General features: G+C 47.6%; 1 protein-coding gene across 10 annotated transcripts in view; it reads left to right on the forward strand.

Annotated features, from left to right (window-relative positions):
- Positions 1 to 25,934, forward strand: part of PASD1 (PAS domain containing repressor 1) — a 94,376-nt gene that overhangs the window by 64,514 nt on the left and 3,928 nt on the right. For 5 of the 10 annotated variants that reach the window (XM_040572202.1, XM_040572200.1, XM_040572201.1 and 2 more), the window contains 20 exons: positions 2,110 to 2,201; positions 3,436 to 3,492; positions 4,880 to 5,034; positions 5,793 to 5,884; positions 7,748 to 7,837; positions 8,384 to 8,504; positions 9,546 to 9,659; positions 10,620 to 10,738; positions 11,599 to 11,681; positions 15,376 to 15,482; positions 17,959 to 18,106; positions 19,928 to 20,009; positions 21,083 to 21,206; positions 21,542 to 21,639; positions 22,067 to 22,153; positions 22,676 to 22,834; positions 23,395 to 23,601; positions 24,579 to 24,781; positions 25,257 to 25,349; positions 25,557 to 25,764. In XM_040572202.1, coding sequence (XP_040428136.1) covers positions 3,461 to 3,492; positions 4,880 to 5,034; positions 5,793 to 5,884; positions 7,748 to 7,837; positions 8,384 to 8,504; positions 9,546 to 9,659; positions 10,620 to 10,738; positions 11,599 to 11,681; positions 15,376 to 15,482; positions 17,959 to 18,106; positions 19,928 to 20,009; positions 21,083 to 21,206; positions 21,542 to 21,639; positions 22,067 to 22,153; positions 22,676 to 22,834; positions 23,395 to 23,601; positions 24,579 to 24,781; positions 25,257 to 25,349; positions 25,557 to 25,764 — 2,322 coding nt within the window. In that variant the 5' untranslated portion in view covers positions 2,110 to 2,201; positions 3,436 to 3,460. Of the gene's footprint in view, positions 1 to 2,109; positions 2,202 to 3,435; positions 3,493 to 4,879; positions 5,035 to 5,792; positions 5,885 to 7,747; positions 7,838 to 8,383; positions 8,505 to 9,545; positions 9,660 to 10,619; positions 10,739 to 11,598; positions 11,682 to 15,375; positions 15,483 to 17,958; positions 18,107 to 19,927; positions 20,010 to 21,082; positions 21,207 to 21,541; positions 21,640 to 22,066; positions 22,154 to 22,675; positions 22,835 to 23,394; positions 23,602 to 24,578; positions 24,782 to 25,256; positions 25,765 to 25,934 lie in introns of those variants that run through there. The other 5 variants (XM_040572204.1, XM_040572205.1, XM_040572207.1 and 2 more) reach the window with 5 other exon arrangements.

The following is a 25,934-nucleotide window of genomic DNA, read 5'->3' on the forward strand; positions in this document are numbered from 1 at the left end:
AAAATGTAACTTGCCTTTAAAGTGCTTTTAGTGTTGTTTGAGATGCCTTGTGCAAGGGAAGAACAAATCTTTTCTTGCTACAGAGGGCATTAAGCAATGATGGATGTGCATTTCGTGGTGGGAACACTGACCATCACCAGTTGGAGGTGGGGTGGAAAAAGATGCTGGCAGCATTCACAGGTGTCCTCTCTCCTCACCTGCCCGCAGAGTTCAGGAGTTCTTCTCTCCGTGTGTTGCAGGAGAGGATTTTCAGGAGGCAATAAATAAATTTTGATCCCTCTGGTTAATACAGTTAAGGTCAAAGAGATTCTATCTGGAGCTGTTTAAAATACTCTTAACATGCAGACATACTTCTGTCAATAGTGCTAAGTGCCTTATCTTGCCGAGGAGTGTATACAACCCTTATGAAACTATTCTTAAGTATTCTGGTTACTATATTTAGCCCTGGCTTATAACAGGACAAAAAGCACTTAGCTAAATGTAGTCCTGAAGTGCTTAATCCGGTTAAGAATATTCTGTCCTTAGGTGTCTTCTGCTAAGACTTTTTATAGCTCACCATCCTGCTGCATCATGCAAAAAGCTTCTCCGTGGGATCAGGCCTGTGACTTCTTTTATGGCCTTTTATTCTGTCTGAGCCTCCACGTCTGGTGCTGACCGCGGGTATCGCTCGCATTCACCGGGGTGTCCCCAGGACAGGCCCGGGAAGCCTCGTCACCCCAGCAGCTCACATCAGCTGTGCTGTGGCAGGATGCCATGGCTACTGCTGGAGACAGAGGAATTGGGACTGCCTTTCCTAATTTAGGCTTGGTGAGCAATGACTGGACGTTGTTAATGTCCAGTAAAAAGCCTCCGGTGGTTAGACAGGTGATGGGCAAGGCAATGGGAAGGTTTCTGTGCAAAGCTTTGCACTCAAAACTCATGAATAATCCTTTTATTTGGCTGAATTTTTACATACTTAGGCCTGTATGTGAAAAATGTTTTCTGAAAAGTTTTAATAGATTTGTTTGTGTGGTTCCAAGTACTTTTTTGGAATCTAACCCACTGCTTTAAAAAGAATATTCTTTATATCTCTGTATCTCAGAAATTGTTGAGTTAGCAAAACTTGGGTGTGGGCCATCCTTCTGGAGGAGAAACGACGACGTAATTTTTGAAAAGAAGCAGCGCTGCTGGTGAGAAGCAGTGACTAAGATAAGAACTTCAGTTCCAATGTAGGTCACTAGGATAACAAACAAGATCACACGCTCCTTTTGAACTAGGATAAAAGCTTGTAATTTGACCAGCGTATGACTGCTGTGAGAGCAGCAGCCTAGCAGGTCCCCCGTACCTAAACCTGTTACGTAGGTGGTGTTTGCAGCAGGGACACCAGTCCTTGCGTAAGGTTTTCCCTGGAAGTTCGTGTTCTGAGCTGAAATTGCCGACTTAATCCCAGCTGCACTTTTTACTGAAGTGCTTAGGGCTGAAACACATGAAGCCTTTTATATAGCTGCATGTTTATGTGTTACTCTGGTACTTCTGTTGTGTCAGGAGCTTCAGTCCTCTTCCAGGTAACTTCAGTGTTGCAGTTTATAACCACGGCATTACAGTTTATCCAAGCCAGGTTTTTCAAGCTGGTGGACTGACATAATCTCACATGGGTGCAGTGAGCAAGAATTCGGCCTGTTGTCTCATTTCGCCTGCCCTACAGAGCACTCTCTCCGTACCACCGGATGGGCTCTGCGTTGGCCACAAACACCAGATAGATCAGCATTGGTGAATGGCAGGTGTACTCACAGGTTCTCATTGCACACGTGCCAGCTGTACCGTCAGGTGTTGGAAGGACTCCGATCAATCCTCAGTGGCCCCACACTAGTCAGGCCGTTCTTCCACACTACCAGGCCCTGTGGTTTTTTGGCCATGAGAGGTCAGTTGGGCCTGCTTCTGTGGCAGCGGGCGGTGCACACAGATCCAGGAGTCCCAGACATGTCCCAGTGTCCCTGGGTGCTCCCCAGTTACACCCGACCACCTTTCTAACTGGTGACCCCAGACCTCTTCGGCTTGAAGCAATTGCTGCTCTTGAGGCTAAGTCTCATTTGCAACTGTGTTTTAACTGGGTTTTGCTTTTCCTTCCAGGATTAATTTTTCTCCGTCTCTATTTACATGGTGATAAGAACTGCTGATCCCACTCCGTCAGTCTGGACTGATGAATCTGAGCGATAGAACAGGTAATGGCTAATTGGGCTTCCAGGGACTCAGACAGGGAGAACCACCCCCTCCCCATGGAGTACATCCACATTTTGGGACTGGAGAAATCATACAGAAATCATACAAATCGTACTCTGCCCAAGTCCCCTGCAGGGAGAGGAATCCTTGCTCCAGAGCAGGGGAGGGAGGGGAAATTTTTGTTGCTTTTTCTGTGAGCAGCATCTTTGACATCCTCTCAGCTGTGATTGGTTTTATTTCATTTGGAGTTACCGACCTGAGAGCGAATCACCAGTGAAGAGGTCACCCTCATCGTGATGGATTTTGTATCGTTGCATGGGGCTTGAGAGTACCGTGTCCTCAGAGGGAATTGTGGCCAACTGTTCTCCTCACCTGTGCTGCAGAAGCAGTTAGTGTACAATAAAGACAGCAGCCCACAATGACTGCTGACAGACAGACCCCAGGGAAGCCAGGTCATGTTCCCTTCCTTTCCCTGGTTAATGCCAGTGGAGGAACAGTTTTGACTTGCAGCCTTGGGTATGAATCCCCGCAGTAGGATGCAGGTGGGATGATGTGGTGGGAGTCCACTGGTGCAAGCATCGGTCGTTGGCTGCAGGGCATTTCAGGTGAGCCTGTCTCATATCATTCCTCGAATCTCCTGACCGTACCCTGCTGTTGCCTAATACTAATCCTCTGGGGGATCAGCGTACCTTCCTCCTGCGCCCTTGCGCTGGGACAGAAATCTCAGATGCTCTTTAAGCATTGCAATGAATTCCAGCAGCCTAGCTGACTCCCCAAAGCAAGACCAGGTACTGTGCTGCCTGGCACAGACATCGAACTGAGATCAGCTCTCATGTTTGCAGAGGAGATGCTGGTTCCTGTGCAGAAATCAGTGCTTTGGTAGGGTTCCCCATCCCTGGTGTTCCCCTGGCTGCATCAGGTGCTGGCTGGGCTTGATTGTGGCTGGGGCTGTTTTCACAGAGGGGACTGCAGAGGCAGGCTGGGGCTGCTGGCTGTTTCCCGGTACAGTTACAGTTATTGTAGATGTATGTTTAGGCATATGGCAAAGGTTTCACCTCTCAAGCCTCAGTAGGTGACAGAACAAGCAAGAAACTATGTAATCGAGTGGAGGCTGGGTCAGGGATGATAGAAACATCCAGGAGGTCATAGGGTACAAACCAGTAAGCTCCATGTTCTGACAGCCTCAACGAGATCAGGCAATATGACTCAGTAAGTACTTCTGCCCTTTCCTTCCAGAGCCCTGTGTCGTGTAAACGAACTGATGGATGAAGATGAGAAGGACAGGGCAAAGAGGTATGAAGGGATGCACGGAGCGCTGAGCTTGCAAGCTCTTCCAGGGGAGAACTGTAAATGCTGTGTTGTCTGATGGTTGTAAAAGTAGTCGGGACACTGATGTCAGAGGCAAAATCCTGCAGTTTTCAGGCTGTGTACAGCAGACCACATAAAATGCAATTTTGTCACCATTTTCAAGCTCCTCGTGGTGTATTTGACCACCCCTACGATGGGTTAATCAGCTCGGTGCTCCTTAGATTACATTCCTTTACCCTCAGAATCTCATGTTATCCCTTGGCTATTTCTCATGCTGATGCAGTACCCCAATCTGTGATTTTATTGACCTCACGCAGTGCTGCCCACCTGGGTTCCCCATGAGACTTAGAGGGCAGTCCTGCCTTAGCACAGGTAGGAAGGAGCTGGTCTTCCTTCAGAGGAGCTTGGTTCAGCTGTAATTACTCATTGTACATTAGTGCCAAAACAGAGAGGGCTGGGAAAGCAAATGCTGGATATGAGAACCTCCAAATGCCAACCTGAAAGTGAATGGAAATCCTTTCTGCATACCACACTCGGGCTGGATTACAGGGCCGATGTATCATCATGAATACACTTGTAAAGAAAATTAATTACTACTGGAATAGGTTGTATGAAAATAGGGTTATCTCAGATAGGAGCATTGGAAAGAACATTCTGGAAGAAACTGAATGGATTTGCTTTCTCCTTTATTGTTTTTAATGGAGGGGAAAACCCTAATAAACTATTCTTTAATTGTATTAATGCGAGCTGGAAACGAGTCTGTGGTTTCCGCAGCCAGACTCTTAACGTGCCCAGTTTCATATATCATGCTGCTGCCACTCCAGATTTTTAAACCCAGATATGAGAGCGTGTGCTTGACTTTGTTCTGCAATCAAATTATCTCTGCACAGCGTTCTCTGGGAATGAGCTACGTCTGCAGGTACAAATTCAAGAACAAGGCATCCTTCTTATTTTGACCTTTATATGCGTGCATAGTAGCTGCAAAATGGAAGTGGGCAAAAAGTCAGTGTGTGATGCCTGGAGTATTGTACTGGAGAAATTTTATCCATAGCACCTTTGTGAAGCCATCACTGGTTTTGAAACAATGAGAACTGCTGCTGAAATGTGCGTAAGGATGCAGTCTTGCTCAAATGCATATAAATCCGATTTGTTACCTGCAGGCATTCCTTGCTGACAGTGAGTTCAGTCCTGCTGCAGGGCTTAAAGCACCAACACTTACTCCCAAGCCTAATTGTAAAGAAAAGAACAGTCCCAGCAGAGTTCAGATTCTTGTATTTAAAGTGTTTTGCTGGGATAGGGCCACTTGCCCCTCCTTGGGTTGAGCTGCAGACCCTTCATTTTACTTAGTGCCATTCATGTTTCTGTCATCCAGGGCATCACGCAACAAATCTGAAAAGAAGAGGAGAGACCAGTTCAATGTCCTCATTAAAGAGCTTTGCACAATGCTGCAGGGCCACGGCCACCCTCTCAAGATGGACAAGTCCACCATACTGCAGAGGACCATCGACTTCTTACAGAAACAGAAAGGTACTGAGGGCGCTGCCCCCTTCCCCTTGGGCCCTTTCCCCTTGGAGGCACTGGCTCTGCAGCTGACCAGCAGCCAGTTGCTGCTCAGAAGATGAAAACTATTTTTCCCAAGCATCTAAAAACCCTGTATAGGACATGAATTTAAGTGAGGGTCAGATTAAGGCACGGCAGTTGGCCTCAACAGATGGGCTAGGCTTGAATGCAGTGACACCGCTGCATTTGCCTCACCGACCTCCACATCCCTTGGCATGCTTTGTGTGCTCTCAAGCAGAGCAGGAAGGAGGAGCTGAGGAACAGCATACGCCACAAAAGCCTGGGGAAGAGGATTTCTGCCCCTTCTTCCCAGGTCTGCTCGGCTAGGATCTGGATGGGTGCAGCCCCTCAGGCTGCCTACGAGCTCCTGCCTTACTGCAGTGGCTGCAGAGCCAGCCCTAGTCTGCTGTCAGTGGTGCTCTGAGGCTAGCCCAGAGCATTGGAAAGAACATTTTGGAAGAAATTGTTTTCTTCAGTTTTGAAGGTTTCCTTCTAACTACCCAAAATGTCTCCTCTTTTTTTTTTTTTTTTTTCCTCTTGATTTCTAATGCATTTCTATCATGATGGCATGGAAATTGAGTGTTGCATATAATAAGGCTTTGTATGGAGAATGATCTGAGGATGATTCCTCTGAAAGCCTCTTAAAAGAAATCGTGTTACTTGAAAATGAAAAAAAGTCCCAATGAATGTGAGTCATGTTGCTTTTTTGATGTTTTCTCTGTAAGAAATCACAGCACAGACAGAAGCCTGTGAGATTAGACAAGACTGGAAGCCTTCATTTCTTAGCAACGAGGAGTTCACCCAGTTGATGTTAGAGGTAAGAAGAAATTAAAGCTGCATAGATTAGTGAAAAGTAATCGGTTCAGTGGAGTAGTTCGGACATACAGTTCCTTTCACCTGTGGGTCCCAGTGTTAATGATTTCTGCTTTGCTGGCACATATAATCCAAACCTGACAGAGACCAGTGTTGTGCTAAATGCTTTGCAGACACAGAATTAGGAATATGACTGCTTCCCCTTAAAGGTAAACAGCTTTTAATTTAGGCATGAAGCCCAATTTGGCCCAGATTTGGCCAGGTGAGAGAAGAGAAACAGAACTGCCCTCCTCAGACCAGCTGCTAGAGCAAAAACTGGAAAGGACCTGAGCAAAGCAGAGCAGCTCCCATCCTCCCACATCCCATTAGCAAGGCTTTGCTGCCTTTGCTGCCACTAGCTGTGCAGGGCTGTACCTGTGCTGTGACTGCCACGTCTTTTACTTCGGTTGCTTTTACGTGTGCTCAGATCAGCCCTGATCCTGTGACCTATAAAACGATGAGCTGATCTAGAAACACCCCACAAGCCTACATTTTTCCTTTCTTAAGGATGCTGCTTGGGTTCTGTACTGCTTTCTCCTCCGGCGAGGACATCTCCTACCCTGCGTAGGCAGCCGCTGCTCTTTGCCCCACCAAAACTAGGGTGTATGCTGGGCTGAGCTGGGAGGTGCTGCAGTGTCTTAGTTACTCCTTTTCATCAGGATGTCATGACTCACCTCCCTGGAAAAGTCTGTTCATTCTTTCTGGGAATTTTTCTTACCAAACAAGCTAGTTTGTTCCAGCTAAATCAAAACAAATTTCTCCCTTAAAAGTGGCCGGGGAGAGCCCTTCAATAACTGTTGGTTTGCTGGACTATGTTTGACCATTGAGCAGTTTACTTAAAATCAGTGGTTTTACCCAGAGAGGGCTTATTTTTAGCAAAGGCAGGGACTCAGACAGTGAGGTAGGGAATAGCTGGCTGTGGGGAAAGATGCTGGATGCTCCCTCTGTGCAGCATCTTTAGCTGCCTGCAAGCTGAGCTGCGGAGCAGCCTAATGATGTCGTTAGAAGAGCTGGCTTTGTACACGGTGCTGGCCAGGCGTCAGACCTCCTAGACCTTCTAAGTGTTACAGAAGAATAGGAACAGAGACTGAATCGATGGTACAAGAAGATGTTGTGAAGAACAGGGAGAGAGCTCTCAAAGAAGAAAGCACGTGCAGTGGTTTAGAAGGCACAGGGAACATAGACTCCGGGCCAGGAACCATTGTGAAAAGGAAAGGGAAAACAAACTTTGAAAAGAAAGGGAAAACAAACTTTCAAATTGTTGTGTCAGTTGCCTAGCAAATGAGTGCTTTAAGCAAGATAAATAAGGCTTCAGATCTTGTCCTCATGGGCCATTAAATGATTTTTAAAAAATTTATTATTTTATTCGCCTGTCTCTGTTTATCCATCCATCCATCCATCCATTCATCCATTCATCCATAATGCTGGGTTTGCCGTGATGATATCTAACATTTCCTTACACACTGAACTGGTTAACTGTTGTGCAATTCAGAACACATAATGAAGTGACTGAAGTCACTAGGTTTGTGTGGGTGTAGAAAATTTAACCACCACCGTCTTGCTTCACATTAAATAAGTACTCACTGGCTGCAAAATACAAGTCAATTTAATATTAATGAGCAAATAAGAGTGTAAGAAGAATGCTGAATTAGACACCATGTGTTATTCTTATTTTTCTACATTAAACCATCATTGCCATAATTGATTCATGTTGGTTTTAGACTGTTACAGTCATCACCACTGAGTAAAATAGCCTATTGTATTGTAGTTTATGTTGTTCCCATGCATAATTCTTTTCTTTTTCCTTCGGTCTGCCTTTTGTCATTAGGCATTAGATGGTTTTCTCATCGCTCTTACCACTGATGGGATTATTATTTATGTATCCGACAGTGTCTCCTCTCTGCTCGGACACTTACCGGTAAGTTCTGACACCACAATGCCTTGCAGAATCGCTCCCCTGCCTTAGCACACCCCCGTCACTGCAGAGATGGGGCTTGGTTTTGTCCAGCCAAATGTTTGTGAAATCTGTATGTGATGAAGCTCTTCTCAGATGATTTAAAGGGGATTTCAGGACTAAATACATGCTCTCCAAATGCCATTGGGTTTTTCGACTTTGAGCCCATAGTCTTTAATAGCAAAAATGTTAGTTTTCCATGAGAATTTCTAGACATCAGCTCGTTTTTGATATAGAAGCTTCTGCTGGCCCCTCAAAACCAGTTTTTGTTTTTATCTGCTGCAAAGTGAGAGCCATGCTATATGAGGGCAAATTGGAACCTGAATGTCCTAACCTGGCTGAATGTCCTAGTGTGCAAAGAAACAAAGATCCACCTGCAGATCAACTCAGCTTCCTTGTGTTAAGCATCTGTGCTAGCCTGGCAGCATCTGTGCTCCACTGTAGGATGAAAACGCGTGTGGTTGTGTCAGGCTGTGCTGTGGAACATGACAAAGCATTCTTTTGCATCAGTCAGATTTGGTGGACCAAAATATATTAAACTTTCTGCCTGAGCGGGAACAGAGCGAGGTATACAAGCTCCTTTCTCCACACGTGCTCATGACAGATCCTGTTGCAGCTGATTTTCTCAACGGTAAGCTCTTTGCTTGTCTGTCGATCAAGGAAATTTGCCAAAGGCAAGCAGCTCCCAGGGGCAGCCTGCACCAGGCCCTCCAGCTATTTAATTCTCCTGCCTGCTGCTGCTTTTGGCCTCTGTTCATATTTCTGGGTTTGGATGCAGCCCATCCAGTGTTCCTACTTGCTCCCAGTACTTGATTTGGACAGTCTGTATTTTACTGTTTGCTTTGGGTCACAGGACAGGGTGGAGTTGCCCTCCTTAGATACTTTTCTCAGGGTGGGACTGAGCCTGTGAAAGGGGTGAGGGGTTTGGGGGAAGAGCTTGGGTAGGAGAAATTCCAAAGGGTTTTGGGAAATCCCAAAACTTTCCTTCCTCTGCCGTTCTCCCCAGACTGTGTCCCCACACCAGAGCTGGTGGCTGTGTCTTCCTTATATCCACGTGCTGCAACCCCCTCCTTCTAGCAGCCCCCCCGTTCCCTGGTGGGTTCACTGTGGCCACCAGAGCTCACCTCCCTCCCCGCAGCCCCATAAGTATGCACAGGAGCTGAGCACCCCTTGTGCTGGTTTCCCTGAAGCCAAAGAGCCCGTGGTCTGACCCATGGAGTTCAGACCTGGGGCAGAAAACTGAGCAAGAGCTTGGCATGGTGCCCTCCACAGCTAGCAGGAAGACTTAGGGTGACTCCAGCGCCCTTTGCTCTGCATCCCGCGGAGCGGTGCCAAAGCAGAGTGTTTCACGTGAAATCCTGCACACGATGAAGGCAGGGGCAAACACCACCGACTTTGAGCTCGCCAGGGCTTCAGCCCTGTTGAAGCAGGGCAACTATAAAGCTGTGGGAGAAGGGGTGATTATAGGCATCCTAAAGCAGAACCAGCTGATCATTGCTCCTACTAGTTATAGGTTTATTTATGGGGATTGGGAGCATCTCATCAGAGGGTGCTGAGATGCTACAGTAGCAGGGTGGGTAGAAAACCTGGACTGATTGAATGTATTGAATCTATGTGCTACCATGCAGGCTGCCAATAATGTGTGTGTCTCCCTCTCTTTCTCTCTTTTCAGTGGAAAAGCAAATAGAGTTTTGCTGCCATTTAGCAAGAGGCAGCTTAGATCCAAATGAACCCCTGACGTATGAATATGTGAAATTTGTAGTGGATTTTAAATATGTTACTCATGGTGAGTTACCTCTACAGCCTGCCATTACCTCTCAGCCTCTCTCTTTTAAATTGTCTGGTTTTCTGTAGCCTTGTTTCAGCTGAAAATGCTGTAATCAGCAGGGGTGGAGTGTGCTGTGGATAAGTTAGCAAGATTTTTTTTTCACATAAAAGCTCTGGGGAGTCTGTTGGTCAGAGGAGTGACACCAGACTGATCTTCCCTCCATTTGACTCCCTCCATGACTTGATTGTGAAGCAGCCTACGTATTCAATTAACCAGCAAAATATGCTATTCTGTTTCACTTGTGGCAATTGAGTGACACTTTTTAAAGATGAAATGGTTTGAGAAACTTGTAAAATCCTGGATCTTGCACGTGTTGGGCTGCAGAAAGGTGCTATTTCCTGGAAATAACATAAAAAGGGAGAAACTTCTGGATTTGATGTGAACGATTTCCTTGGGAAATACTTCAGCCTTTTGTTCACCACATCTTCTAACATCCAGTTGTGACTTTTTGTGTTGAGAAAAAAGATTCAGGGCAGAATAATGGTACCAAGAGTTCTTTCTGTAATCCTCTTGATCTTCGGTTTGTGATTTTTAAAGTGACACTTGTAAAACATACACTGGGAAAAAAAGATCATGCAAATCCCTCTACCTTTCAAAGTCAGCTGAAGTTCAGTGACTTTGCATCAGTTTTCCATCCTCCCTAAGGACATGCTAGCAAGGAGGCTGGAGCTGCGTGCTGGGAGCGATCAGAGCTGTCTTACGAGGCTTCCCTGCAAGCCAGGGGTGGGTGGCTGCAGCTCTGTAACTCGGAGCCTAAAGGATCGTGCTTTAAATAACATCAGTGTCTATCAGTGTGGCATCACGGTGTGGGTCGGAGGAATTTGTTGCTTAGGTTTCATCAGTCATCGTGCCTGTCCTAACATGAAAAGAAAGATCTCCTTCCTCTTCGTCTTAAATAAATTGTCTGGTTGTGTCTAGTGCCTACACCCTCCTGTAATGGCTTTGAGTCAGCTATTGCACGAGCTTTCAGGTCAGCCACAGAGGAGCAGATATGCCTCGTAGCGACTGTTCGTCTCGTCACACCGCAGTTCTTAAAGGTGAGAGCTCTCCCACTGCCTTTTCCCTTTTGTACCAGAGCCAGCCCATGCTCAGCTGGAGCTGCTGCTGTACCACGAGCTGTGCTTGGTGCCCTCGCACGAGCAGCCATGTCGCAGGAGCCTCTCACAGTACATGCAGCAGTGCAAACTGCCTTGTGCTCAAGGCTTGTAAGTGAGGGAGGGCACTGCTGTGCTTGGGATGGTGAGATGGCATTTATTTTGGAAGGAGAAAATGTAAAATGGGAGTTGCGTTTGAGAAGAGGTGGTTGTGTGGTTGGATGTTTCAGAGCAGCGAGCTCAGGGCGTGCCAATAACAGGTGCCCAGCTAACTGCTTGGAAAGTTGGAGGCACTGAAGAAATATACCCCACTGCTCCTTGGTGTAAGAAGGCCAGCCACACTTGGAGACCCCGAGCACCACAGTTCATGGACTCTTTCTGCCAGTCTTTAAGTGTGGCACGGTGCCGCAATGGCAGGGATAAGGACAGCGGGTGCTTCTTGCTGGAGAGAGCATCAGCCAGCCCAGCTTGAGGCTGGAACCTGCTCCGTCATCCATCTTCGGTTAGCAGTATTTACAGAAAGTTGGGGAATGTTGCCTGCAGACTGCAAGATGAGGCCCTTGGACTATTTATCCTAGCTCTGAAACTCAGCCCAGGGTAAATTATTCAGCCACTTTTCATCAGTTTATGCATCTATAAAACAAGGTTTATGCATTCCTTAGAGGAAAAAAAGTCGAGTGCTTTAAAAGCCCTGTGTTTTGCTAGGGTTTATTATACCAAGATGATGCATTCTTGGTCTTGAGGGAGAGCTCCTTTTGTTATTTCGCAGAATTAAATGTCTGAACGTGCCAACTGTTTTGCAGGAGCTTTGCAATGTTGAAGAGCCATGTGAAGAATTTACATCAAGGCATAGTTTGGAATGGAAGTTTTTATTCTTGGACCACAGGTAAGAGATTTGGTCACTGAAGTATAAACAATTTGTAGTTTAAAAATAGAAATGTTTGTGTTGCTATTGCCTGACATCCCAAGCAAAATAGCTCTAATTAAATTAAACTACACCGATGCTAATATTCTGAACTTACTTATCAGGCCTCTTTAAAAGTTTTGCCCTCTTTCTTACTTAAGGCAGGTAAGAAGCCATATAAAGTGAAGGTTAAATGTCTAGAAAAATGTCGAACTTCACCAAGACATGAAGTCATTGAAGCTGAGCACTGTGGGTCCTGTTACCTGTATTGATTTAGCTTCTCTGTTCACCATCTACAGCTTCCAGGATCCCAAAAATATTTTGCTGTATTGATCAAATTTTGATTTTCACCTTGATAAATGAAGGAATTTATAAAACTAAAAGAAAACGCAATGGATTGGATGGTTTAATTGCAGATTTGGTTTTGACTGAGTGCAGCATGGTGAGCTCGGGGAATGAAAAAGGAATCACTTTATTAAGCTGATTAACAGAGGATTCATTTTCTTCAGAAGAAGCTGGAGGGTTTTGTTCTCTCTTTTGCTTCTCTGCGTTCGGCATGTATACGTAAACACATTGTGAAATCCAGCTCTTCCCATTATCCCTTCCTTTGCAAGTTCCGCAAAGGCAGAAATACATGGCTAGTAAGAAAGGCTGTCTGAAAGATTTTTTGCAGGGGAGCTCAATATCCTCTGCACATTTAAATCAAGGACGAGAAAGAGAATGTAACTGATGAATAATTTGCATTTCTGTAGTAAGGAAGATGCTCTGTGCTTCATACCTTGAAGCACAGGGGAACTGGCCACGCGGCAGCCCTACGGTTAAAAGGCTGTGTGGTTTGGGATGGTGGGCTTGTTATTATTCCTGTCATCGAGATCTTGCTGCAGTGACTTCGTTAGACTTTAACTGGCCTGCCCAATGAGGCACGTCTTCAGAATCAGGTGATTTAACGAGGATTCCTAAAAGAGCCCTAGGCCCCTTATGTCACCGTCTGCAGCAGTGAGCTGGCTTTCCAAAGGGCTGCGGTCCCAGCAGCTGCTGCGAATAAGGCACGCAGGAGCTCCTTTAAAGCAAATCAAAGAGTCTTTTGATGAATCTGGGTTATGACTCAGAGAGGAAGCTCTGTGCCGGGCACTCGCAGCCACTCCAGTCCCACTGATATCCCCAGTGAGGAAGCCATTGTTACTGGGAGTGGATTAAGCTAATGTAGATGCTGAGGCAGTTTGTGGCAGCACCAGCTCTAAGTGGTGAGCACAGACCCAAGAGCCAGAGGGGAATCATGTGGGATGTATCATCTAATCACTGGTTCAAACCTGTCTCCAGTGCAGTCCCCAGGATCTCTAGGACACTGTGAAATGTTTTGGGGTATTTTCCTGTTTCTTACTTGGTTACATCAGCTCACATGGCTTGATGCTGAGAGGTGTGCCATCAGTGGGGGCAGCAGGTACTCACCTTTGCTTGGAACCTTCCATATCATAGCAATGGTATATATGGAGTTGTGATAAATAGTACAACAAACACTCTACAGACCTGGATAAACCTTAAAAAAAGATAAAGAAAATCTGTATTCTTGGTCTACATATACATATGTGTAAAGGAAGAAATCTTGTGAACTTTGATAACAATCCATGTCTGTTCTGCATTCTCCTTATTTTCCCTTCTTTTGTTAAAAGACTGGAGGGTAAAGGCCAGCATGTCTTATAGCTGAAAGGCCTACCACCCGTCAGGTTTTTTGCCCACTTACCAATCCTGCACTCAAAGGCTCTCTGAAGATGTTGCATTTCCATTTGAAGAGCCAGCTGCAGGCCACAAGGCTGGAAGTTAAGCTAACAAAACACTTCTAAATTGCTCCACAAGCAAGCCAGCTCCTTGTCAAATGACAGATTAGGAGCATGTTGTTGTTACTTTCTCATTTAAGGAAATCTGGCGAAAGTCATGGAAGCATAATACTTTCCTGATCAGCTTAAAAGTTTATCTGATGTGCATCTGAAAGACATCATTGTCTTGAAGATAAGCATGTCATTAAAGAGCCAAGAGACACTGGCCAAGCTGCCAAAGAGATGGCAAGGAAGGACACTTTAATAAATACACGTATTATCATCCTTAACAGAAATCTGTGTCACATGGGGAAAAGGAACACAGTGCTCTCTGAGGAGTCATTTGGATAAATGGGGCTGCATTGTGGCAGAGACCACTGTGTGCTAAGTGGGCTCTGTTTCCAGAGATTTGCCCTCAGAGAGTGGAGGCCTGGTTCCTCCCTTGTGCTGGGCAAGGTCTAGCAGATTGCTCAGACTTGCTGAGCCCTCAGAGGGGGGTCACAGGCAGGACTTGGAGCCTCCCTGCACAATGAGAAAAGAACAAACCTGATAAGGGAGAGGTTACAGACCTCTTCTGGCCCTCCGTAGTTGAATAATCTATGCCCACAGCATCTCTCCAGGGTACGAAGGTGGAACTGGGTCATTCAGCCAAAACAGAAGAACTTGCCATGTTAATACCAGAAGATTGAAGATTTCTGTCCAAACCAAAATGTTCTTACACTTAATTTTTTGCTCACCTTCTTGGCCGCTTTGTGGCATTCACATTCCTGCAGAGGGTCACTTGTTCAGTGGGCAGTGCCACCTCCCAGCGGCCCCAGGCCTGAAGCATTAGGTGTCCTGCTGACATTTCCCGAGGAAGTACTGAACTTGCCAGGCGAGCCTCCTGCTGTCAGCACATCCAGCAGCCAACACAGGTGGAGCAAAAAGCCAAATGAGCTCAGCGTGGTCAAATCCTGCCTCACCAAGTACCCGTTGTGCTTGAGGCAGTGTAAGGGGGAGTGTACCTGTGCCTCAGCATGCTGCTATAGGGACTAGAGGTAAAAACAGTGTTTTTCACCTTGCATTTCAGTGCTGTTTCATACTTATAACGTAGCAGGTTCCAGTGGAGGCTGTGTACAAGCTCAGACTTGTTAGTACACCTGCTTAAATATATATATATATATATATATATATATATATATATATATATCAGGTTTTGCCTAGAAAATGAAACATCTAGAATTGACAGCAGAATAGTCTGGTGTCTATTCAGTGTGCCCGTCTAAATACTTCCTCAATTTCTGCTCTACCTGCCATAGAAATAACAGTCCTCAGAATCAGCCCCATACCTATTCTTGTTACTACCCACACAAAAACATTTTTACAGGTTGCAATTCCCTAAGCTTTTCCAGGAGAACAATTACTTTCTCTTTTCCTCAAGCTGGTCCTGACACACATTGCAGCTTCCCACTTACTTTTCCCTCTACGTTCACTACCCAGATGACATAGCCAACCTACCGGGTAATTTTACTCAAGCTCCGAGTTATTATGCACATGAACACCCGTAGCATATCTCAAGCCATGTCTCACAAGCGTGCTTAATGAATTGAGTCACTTGCGTACGCACATGCCTTCTCTACACCCACATAATGAATAGGCTATGAACCAGTAAACACACACCTTTTGATTTTCTCGGTTTTTGCCTCTCCCTCTCTCTCTGTTTTTCTTTTTTTCTCTTGTATATGGCAATGCATCACAATGAAAATCCATTCCCGAAAGGATGTATGAGATGGTTTTGGTCACTGGCATCCATCACAGCATGTCGGCCCTGGTGTCACAGTGTCAGGTTGGTGCTTACTGCCTGCCCTCTGCTTCCCTCCTAGGGCTCCACCCATCATAGGATACTTACCCTTTGAGGTTCTGGGAACGTCAGGGTACGACTACTACCACGCAGATGACCTGGAGCTTCTCGCTAGGTGCCATGAACACTGTAAGTTCCTTTCCCTTCACCGTGTGCCTGTCTGTGATCTCTTGTGTCACGTGTGCAGCCTGCCACTGTCATCGCAAAAGTCTGGGAGGGAGGGGATGCCCTCTTCCCATGAAAGAAAAATGGCCTTAGCTGTGCCTGGCTGGGAGGCTCTGTCCCTGCAGAATTCAGTCAGATCAGCAACTATTTCTGCAGCTTTCCCAAACTGGCAGATACGCGGTTTGAGCTCATGTTGTGTGAGTGAAATTAGATTAATAGATGGGAATCCAGAACTTCCTACCCCTGTTCCCCATTTATGAGGGCAGCCCTGACCCTTGGGATGTTGCTGATTGTCACCGTTCCTGGGGACTTTCTGTAGGCCAACAGGACCTGAACATGTAACTCCCACCTGCCCGGGGCAGCAGAGCCTCACAGCCCCTCTGTGGCTGCAGGGCCACACTGGGCTGGTAGCAGGGCAAGGAGCCTTGTCCTTTCACCAGAACATCTGCTGGCACAGAAAGAAGTCTGGGGGCTTTCAGCCCAGATTTTTCTCAGCGTTGTATCATTTTGAAGATTCGTCCAGCTCTGGCTGATGTGTGAACACAGAGAAGTGACTTGCGGGAGCCCACAAGGAGCCAGGTCCCATGGGGGTGCTTTTTCCCAAAGAACTGTATTTTTTACATTTTGTTGCATACACTTCAGACTAATATACTGAACCAGAATAAAGTCTGTCCCCTAGCTGGTTTGCAATGCCAAGAAATAAAATCTAACTATACAGTCTGTAAAATGCATCTTGGTAATCAGATATTTTTCCAGAAAATACTGCTTACAGGTTTTCTGTTGGGCAAAGGTGCTCTGTTTGTCAGTCTGCCATCTCTGTTTGGAAGGAGAGTGTTTTGCCACGAGGAAACGAATCTACCCCAAAAAGTGGGGAAGGGGAGGTGCTGAAACTGCTCTGCAGTGCTGGCAGCACGATGCAGGGACACCAAGGAGCTCTGTGACCCCCAGCACTGCTCCAATGCTGAGTTGCAAACCCCCACCACCACTTCTACCACTGCCCCATACACACATGTGAGATGCTAAAGGACCTAGCAGAGAATGAGAAAATGATTCTTTCTCTGAATATCAAATTTCCCCACTCTGCCTTCTGCTGGCTTCCCTGCACAATCGAGGTGAAGCACAGTGACCCAGTGGGCAGCAGGGGCACAGGCTGCCTGGCTGACACGGCTTGGGTCAGGTGCAGCAAACACATAGATGGGAATACTAAATAAATACTTTATTTGCTTATAACAGTGGCACTTTTTAGTGTGTTAAAAGGGCCATTCAGGCAGAAGTGAGCTACTTAACCAGCTGATGTCTTTTTGGTAATACACGCTTGCAGTTTGACATAGATGCTAATGTTGAGAGTGAATTTATTTAGTGGTTTACATCTCTGCTCACCACTGATCCCCTCTTCTTACATTATAAAAGCATATCTGTCTAGCACACCCACAGGCAAGGATCTTTAAATCTTCTTGTGCAGATAGGCAAGGTAAGGTGCTGGTGAGGTGACTTCCAGAAGTTGCTTCAGGACATCTGTGACAGTACCAGGCACTGAGCAATCCCCAGCACAGCCTGCTAGCCAGAAGACCGCTAAGGGCTTCTTCTGAAGCCCATCCCTGCTAATGGGATCGCTGAAGAAGGTAGCCCTAACAGTTCAAAAAGTAGAGATGTGCAGGTTTGTAGAGGTGCCTGGGTTTCTATGGCTGGACAAGCTCCCATCTGTCAGGTTGGCCTCTGCAGGCAGGCATCTTGCCACTCTGAAGTGAAATGGGTTTGCTTAAACCACGCTTGTATTTCACTTTGCACTAATTACGGGTAGTTTAAATGAGCATGTTTCATTTTGTACTGACAGCAGTCTGGGAGCAATTAATGTGGTTATTTAATGTAGTTCCCCTCATTATGTTCCCGTTTTATTACAGCATCTGTGATTTTTCTGAACATAACCTGATGATGTGTACTAGGTCTATTGTATTTAGGCCAGCTCTTAGAAGCAAACTCTCAGTTAAACTGCTAAACTCCACTATCTTATCGTTTTGTGCCGTTATTAGGATCCTGACTTCAGGCCCATTGTCTCTGAAATGCATTTTCATGTGCTTCTGAAAGGCCAGTGCCTTGCTTACATGATGTTGTCTGTGCTTATTACTTTCAGAGAAGCCCACTAATTAGTTCTAGGAATAAAACCAGTTAGATAGTTATGCCAATTACTAGTTATAAGAACAATCTTGGAATAGTAAAGTGCACTCTTGTGAAAATAAGTAGCAGGAAAGAACCCAAATGAAAGCTCAGCACAAGGTTTTGTGCCCATCGTGCTTGTAAAGCCACAAGAGCCTTCTTAGTGGGGTAGCAAACTGCAAGGGAGAATGAGACTGAGTGTTTTGTTTTTTTTTTTCTAATCTCCTTTATACCATGAACTTTCTGTAGTTCGTTTGCCATAAAGTGCTTTCTTTTTGTTTACCAGTGATGCAGTTTGGAAAAGGCAAGTCGTGTTACTACAGGTTCCTGACCAAAGGCCAGCAGTGGATCTGGCTGCAGACACACTACTACATCACCTACCACCAGTGGAATTCCAAGCCCGAGTTCATCGTTTGCACTCACCTGGTAGTTAGGTAGGAGCAAGCTCCAATCACTTTACACTACCTGTTCCGTGCACACATCCATTATGTTTCCTGGTCCTGTTTTGTGTTAGCCAAATATTTGCTGTGCACCTTAGCACACTAAGATGGTATGCAATTGTATACAGTACGACAGGAAATATGGGGAAAAACATAATGTGTTCTCACCGCTCTTTGGCAACTGGTCTGGAAGCCACCACTGGCCACATCTATCAGTGTTGTTGTGTTCCTCTTCTGTCCCCAGTGATGACATGACATGGCATCACAAGGAATTGAAGCTCACAAGGCATCACAAGGAGTCAGACAGCTTTATGGGCTTCAAAACTCTTTAAATATTCATGACCTAGCTATGACCTACCATGGTAGCTGCTGTCCTGCTGGCTGCGTTCCTTGCCCACAGCGTGGCCCAGGATCCCCTCCAGTGGGATGCTGCTCTGGGCTCAGCTGCAGAGCTGGGCTGGAGCCAGCCACGAGTGGAAGCACTGGAGCTGCTGTGTTACCACCACCACTGCAAAAACAGTCATTATATGGGGATATATCTAGTGGAGGGCTTAAAAAAATACTGACATACTGGTTTGATCTATTAACTTGATTAAACGTATGGCTTGGCACATCTTTCTTTACTTCCAGGAATCAATTTGCAATTTTTTTTGTGTTCCTGTCAAACATCTCGAAGAAAAAGCACAAGTAAACTGGGAATCTTTCCTGTGTTCAGAAACAGACTGAGGACACCTTACACTGATAAACAGGTGTCAGTGGTTACAGTGCTGATACAAACTACATGTCAAGAGCTATTTTAAGCAAATGTTAGATGGAGAGATTGGTTCTGAGTTGTGTTGCTTCTGCCATCCTTCAGGCAATTGGGCTGCACTTCAAGCTCTGAATTTATTGTGCATGGACTTGTTTCTTCTGCTCTCAGTGCCTCTTAAGCCTGGTGATAATCCCAAATAGATTTTGAAATACAGTTGTCTTGTACAGCTAAGGCTTAGAATATATCCTTGAAACACACACGTTAAGTGAACTTTAGGTTTAAAGCATGATTTCAGGAAAATTTAGTGCTTACGCTGGTATAATTAAGTTCTTCTCAGCATCTTCTCTTGCCCCCACAAAGGTTGTGGCCTGTTTGTATTTCAGCAGCCTTAGTTCTGACACTTTTCAGCGCCCACAGCACACAGCCGCTCAGAGTCTTTAGAACACCCTCTGCAATTTATCCCAGTGGTGAATCATGTGGCATTGTTTACTGTAAATATTTTATTATTTAAGAGAAAAAAATAGTAAGGGAAGCAAATACAGACTTTAGAGGCACATTGATGGGGATTCTGGTATCCACCTCGCATTGCAGCTGGCATTTTGTGTGCAGAGCTCCCATCAGGGTGAGGGATTTTAACCCTGATGTGGCAGGCATGGTGTTGTGTACACCTCCAGAGCTTTGCTTTTAGACAACTGTTGTCTGAAGGCATCCAGGGCCAAAATCTTCAAAGGGGTGTCTACATCTGTGCTTGGAAGGATGAGACCAATTAATCCCACAGTCCTGCTTGGGTGGAGTGGGACGTGACACTGCCATGTTTTTTCTGATCTCTGGACCTTCAGTGCACGTGGTTATTCACAGATTGCAAGGCTTTACCCTGATGGTCCTGTGAGCACCTTCTATAGGAATGTGCACATGTGTGTGAGCTGTGCACAGCTTCTGACTCAATGGGAAAACTCTATCGTGACCCGTGTGGAAGGTGCACTGCAGTACATAACACCCAGTGCATCAGTTTTCATGGACAGCTGAGGCCTGACACTAAAAAACTTTTTCATCGTTTTTGTTAGTTATGCAGAGGTTCGAGCTGAAAGGAGGCGAGATCTTGGCCTTGAAGAGTCATCAATTGAACTGGCATCCTCTTCTATAAAGGTACCATGTTTCTTCACGTTTGAATGAATAGGCTTTAAACCACAGTTATCACTTACTGATCTTAGGAAAATACCTCTTCCTTCTCCTTTTCCTTTCCTCCCCTCTCCTTCCAAGCCTTCAGCTGGGTTATGGCTTACACAGATACACGGAAGTTTTACACTACATGGCTCTGAGCTGTCCCATCTTCGTGCAGGCATAAAACAGCAAATTCAGCAGTTGCCTTGCGTACACCTCTTTTGTTAATGCCAACTTGTCATCAATACTCAGACAAAGATTGGAAGTGAAGGGAAAACAACACAACTGGTTCTTATTCCAGATTTCTGCTCTGTTTGCACCATTGGGCATGATAGCATCATGTGTAGGATTTTGACCAGAGCAGTAATTCCCGTGGTTCAAATCAGTGTGGCATCCCAACATGCCTGCCCAATTAACAAGGTCATTTCGGTTCCTTTTAAGTTCTTCCTCTCAGTAGTTTACAAGACCAATAATCAAAGCAGCTCCAAGTGGAATTATCATTCCATTATTTTATAGAAAATCATGCCATTATTTTAAGAAATCATTTATGGGATGCAGGTCCCAGGACCTTTCACGCTGGAGCAAGGGCCGCCTTGCCTTCTCTCTCACCACAGCACGTTTGTGTATCCGTCCCCTTCATGCAACGGCTGAGGTGTTTTTCTGCAGACATTAAGCTTCATCTGCTGGTGCAAGGCAGCAGGAGGAGAGGCAGAGCGACTGCTCCCATTCCTTGCTCTTCTGGAGGGGAGTGGGGAGCTGGGGAGCTCCCAGGGAGGCGTGGGGAGGTGACATGGTCTCCCACAGCCTGCAGGTGAAACAGCCACATTATGTAAACCATCTGCCAAGTGGTGTCTTGTCGTTGCGGGGTGACACCTCCAACACTGCTCATATTCGCTGGGTTAGGCTGTTTCCCTCTGGGCTGGGAGGGTGAAGGCATCGGGGTGCCCACTGAGGGGCAGCCTGGCTGCCTCCCTGGGGTGGAGGCGTGCAGCCCTGCTGGCCCTCCAGCACCAGGCCTGTTATTTTCCCTCTGATGACCCGTGCTTGGCTCCCTGCAGAGCCACGGCAGCTACCTGGATGTGGGGCAGTGCGGCAGCAGCCAGGAGGCCAGCCGGGAAGGAGTGTCGCTGTCGTCCCACAGCTCCCGCCGCTCCTCGCACACTGCGCTCTCTGACTCTGCCTGTAGGTGCCCGGCATGGCGGGGGGGGGGGGGGGGGGGGCGGTAAGGGGCAGAGCACCCTCCGAAATCCGTGGGTGAGGTGGGAGACTTCCACCAGCAGGGACCGAGTCTGTTCGGGGAGTGCTCAGCATCAGGGACTGAGGCGTTGTGGTGCCACCGGTGCCACATGCCGTGTCCTCCGTCACCCACGTGAGACCAGGGGTGGGCGGTTTGGGGACACAGCCCCACAGCACTCGGGTGGCTGCTGGTCTGCACAGGGAGCTCAGGCTCAGCGGGGACAGCCAGGCACAGGTCTGCCACCCCGCCGCCATGTCACAACAAAATGTCTCTTTTCCAGCCACCTCGTCCATGCGGCAGACCGACACCAGCACTCCCACCCGCCCGGCAGTGCCGGAGAAGGCAGCCCTGCGGCTGGCGTTGGCTGGAGGCGCCCAGGTCAGTGCTGCTAAAAAAAAAAGAGCTGGCAGACCTTGGTCTTGCCCTTGGAGGGATCTGATCCCCACCTCTGAATGTGTGGGGCCGGGACTGGGGTGTCCTGGGGCCCAGCAGAGCTGCTGGAGGCAACATGGCTGCCTCCTGTCTCGGGGTTCATTGCTCCTCAAGGCCAAACACCTGCTCACCCCACTTCTCTTGGGGTTTGTACATGTGAAACAGCTTTTGTCCAAACACTGAGGGTTTACACTTAGCAGGGGGCATGCAGGAGCTCACATTCTCCCCTCAGCCACCCACATGAAGCTTCCTGCTTTCAAACTTCCCACACTTGTTCCTCACCGGAGTTGGGTGGCCAGCATGAGGCGGTACCACACCAACTCTGTGCTAGAGGTGCTGTGGGCCTGCAGTAAGGTGGAGTTCTCATTTCTAGGCCCTAGCAACTCCTCCAGCCCCTGGCGAACACCTCCCTCAGCATCCCGTGGCTCAGCCAGCAGTCCCCTCTCAGCACGCCGTGATGGTACGTGTTTGCTTCTGCTGGATATGCTCTGGTGTCCTGCCCCCGTGCTGGGCAGGGGGTGAAGGGTTTGTGCTGGGGCTTGTCAGGCTGGGCCCTGCTTCGCTGTCCCTGCTCCCAGCACGATCTAGGACACCATGGTGACAGTTTAAGGGAAGGCTTAGACTTGTTGAACCACTGGGGGCTGCTGAAGACTCATCTCTGTATTGTTAGCAGCTGGCACAGGCTGATAAAACACTACAGAGTGTTATTGCCCTGGTAGAGGAAGGGGGTGGCACAGGATGTCTGAGATAGGCTAGGAGAAAAAAAAAATATATATACATATATGGGAGTTACATATATAAATAATTATACATACTCATATGTAAATATGGATATAAATTATATTTATAAATAATAACCAGTCAGTTATTTCAGTAACCTGCCCACCTTGTACCAAGGAATTTGCTTTTCTGGAACCAGCATCATTACAAATGTGCATAGCAGGACCGGTCCTACCTGTGACTTGTTCTCCACTCCCCACAGCCAGTGTACCACTTCCCGGCCCAGCTGGGGATGATGCACCAGCTGAAAGAGCAGCTGGAGGAGAGGACTCGCATACTGCAAGCAGACATCAAGACACAGCAAGAGGAGCTCCATGTCATCAAGGAGCAGCTCCAGCTGGTGCAGGACTCCAACCTGCAGGTACCTGCTGCCCACGCTGTTCCCAGCCCACGAACAGGGTGCTGTTCCGTGCAGATCAGTGACAACGTTGGCTATGGCAAAAGCACTTAGAAATGAGCTCTGGATAAATTGGTAGTATAGTCTCAGATGGCCAGAGAGGTGTCTCCTGAGAGGTAGCTGGCATCACTGTCTGCTTAAGTATTTACATGGTTTAGAAAAACAGTCGCAAGGAAGTGGTCAAGCTGTTCAGAAGTCTCCTCTGCGTGGTGAGCTCGGTGGTTCGGTGGCTGGTTAATGATGCTGCATTCCCTGGTGCCACCCCTGCGGCATGTAACAGGTGTAATGGGACTGGAACAGTTGTGACTCTGAATGTGCACAAGCTAACATGACTCTCTGTTATCCATGGTTCACTTTGCTGTTTAGAGCAAATTTAGAGCTGTGGTGTTATACACCCGGCTGCCACAGTGCTGTGAAACCCCAATTTTAGTAGCAAAACTGAAGCACCATCTAGTGGCAGTTGCCATATACGAGCTGTCTCATCATTCTTCCCATGACAACTCATGCACCTCTTCTTGTTAAAGATTCTGATGCAGCAACCGATTCCCTTGGTCTTCAACAACGTGCAGCACCAGAGCCCCAGGAGACCCCCACCGCCGCCAGGGACGCCCCGGCAGGCCAGCGCCAAGAAGTCCCCCCAGCCAGGCCCGATGGGGACCAAGCACTACGGGGGCCCCCACGAGCCCTCACAGCGCCAGTTCCTCAGGGAGCCCTGTGGCACGTCCTCCCAGGTGGCTGGCTGCCTCCCCTGTCCCCTGCCTGGCTTTTTATGCGCGTGCCTGCTGGCTCTAAGCATTACGTGGGGATACCCGCTGCTGTCCTGCTCATCTCCGCCCTGCTTGCTTTACTCCATAGCTGGTACTATGAAACCTGTGTCAAGATCGTTGCAAATGACACTGTTCAGCTGTACAAATCAAAGTTCGGTAGCCTAAAAATGTCAGAGCACAGTGAGTGCTGGAGCCATCCCAGAACCAAGTGGGAAGTCTGGCTTCTGATTCATGGTGCTTGCAATCACCACCCAGAGTTTTTTTGCAGCCAGCAAGAATTGTGACTTCATAGTTCAGGGAGCTAGGCATAATTGTGAAAGAGGGTTTGTTGATTTTTTTTTCTGGCCCAGATTTCTTGGAAGGCAGCTTTGAAAAACAAGTTTGACATCATTAGACCTAAATTCACTGCATAGATCAGAATCATAGAATGGTTTGAGACGGAAGGGACCTTAAAGACCATTGTCCTATCATTACAATCCCTGATAAAGGATCCCTCCCCAGCTTTCCTGTAGGACCCCTTTACTTACTGGAGGGCTGTTATAAAGTCTCCCTAGCTCTAGAGAAGAGATTGGCCCCCATCTTCTTGGGAAAGGATTGTGGTGCCCAAAAATACCCATGCAGGTATGGAGGAAGCAGGAGGAGCATTACTTGGGGACTTTGCACGCCCCCTCCCTTTGTAAGCTGCTCTGTTCTCCCTCCAGCTGTGTCCCACTCTGCCCATGGGCTCTGATGCAGCAGGAGAGGCTGCCAGCCCATGCTCTGCCAGAACAATAAATGCACACAGGGTGTTTGTCCTCACAGACATACAGTTCCTATTGCTCTGTTCAGGGAGAACATCCACATTCATTGTCTTTTTCCCAGCTGCATCCTTCGAGCAGTTGCTCTAGCTGCCTAACAGGGAGCTTTAAAATCTTACCTGTGTGTTTACGTCTGCATTTCAGGTACCACAGCAGCAGCAGCACCTCATGAGAGGAAACCAAGCCCAACAAACGTGTCTGCCAGGGCAGACGAGCATTTCAATGCCCCTCTACAACAACCCCGTGGTGTTTTCGCAAGCACATCCCATTACAGTGGCTGCCCAGATGCCGACCGACATGAGCGAAAGGCAGCCGCAGTCCGACTACAGCCAGGACAGGAGCCTCAGGTACGAGCTGGGCCTGTCTTCCCAGACCTGAGTCTTGGTCACTCTGAAGCTCCAGGGTCTCTTTTTTCCAGCCAAGATGGGTACTATGGCAAAAACGTTACTCTTTTATACAAAGTTGGAAACTGCACCAGACTATACAACTGCCTTTCAGGGAGGTATCTGCAGACATTGTCTAGGGGATCCAGCCACTGCAAAACATTGTGTAAAGGAACAAGAGAAACCAGGCTGCCTAGAGTCTCACCATCTATAAACATCTATAATACGTTTTCATGTATTTCTCACATGATTTGGCAGGCTTTGGCTCATCTCGGGTCACAAAGTGACAATAAGCATCCTATTTCATTGCCTTCTTTCAGGGAGAATCAGTGGCGCTTTGCATGCTTTTTGGGAGGTATTAGGGGTTTTTTCTAGAGCCTGGTGGTCAACAGTTTGGTCCGTCCCTGCCCTGACTGCCCTCTCTTTTCCTCCACCGCAGAATGCTGCTGGACCAGTCCATCCAAGCCATGATGCCCGCCGCCAATGGCAGTGCTCAGGCCGCGCTGAGCGGCACCAGCAGGCAGCAGGGAAAGTGAGTCCTTGCTTAGTATCATAGCAGGGTGCTTGCATAAGATCACGCAGACACAAACCATGCTTGGTGGGGAGGGGGACGCTCATGGCAGGTTCTGCACAGCATGACAAACCCTGCTGCAGTCTGATTCCTGCAGCACCCGGGCTGCCCAGGGTGGTGGCGGCTCTGGGGTTGGTGTCTCACACCGTGTTTTCCCCCTCGTGGCAGATTCGTGGCGGAGCAGCAGACCTTGCCTCCCCCCATGCAGATGCAGCCCATCACCTGCAGCACGGTCCGGCCGCCCGCCCCCTCGCCCATCTTCTCCCCATCTGTGGTGATCCCCCACGCCAGCTTCACCTCCCACCAGACCAGCGCCCCGGTTCACCTCCACCAGTGGTCACAGCAGCAGGTGCAGCAGCACCGCCTCTACCTTCAGGTGAGGGAGCCGGAGCAGCTTTGTAGGTGTGCACGGGGCTGGGGTTGGGGGCTGAGGGGTTTTTTTTTAGAAGAAATGGGGCTTACGACTAACCAGACCTAGCCTGGCATGACAACGTGCCTCCTGCTGTTACGTCTCCGCATAGCAAGTTTGTTTTTTCTTAATCAGCT

Source organism: Cygnus olor, chromosome 13 (genome assembly GCF_009769625.2).
Source record: "Cygnus olor isolate bCygOlo1 chromosome 13, bCygOlo1.pri.v2, whole genome shotgun sequence".
Taxonomy (NCBI): Eukaryota; Metazoa; Chordata; class Aves; order Anseriformes; family Anatidae; genus Cygnus; species Cygnus olor.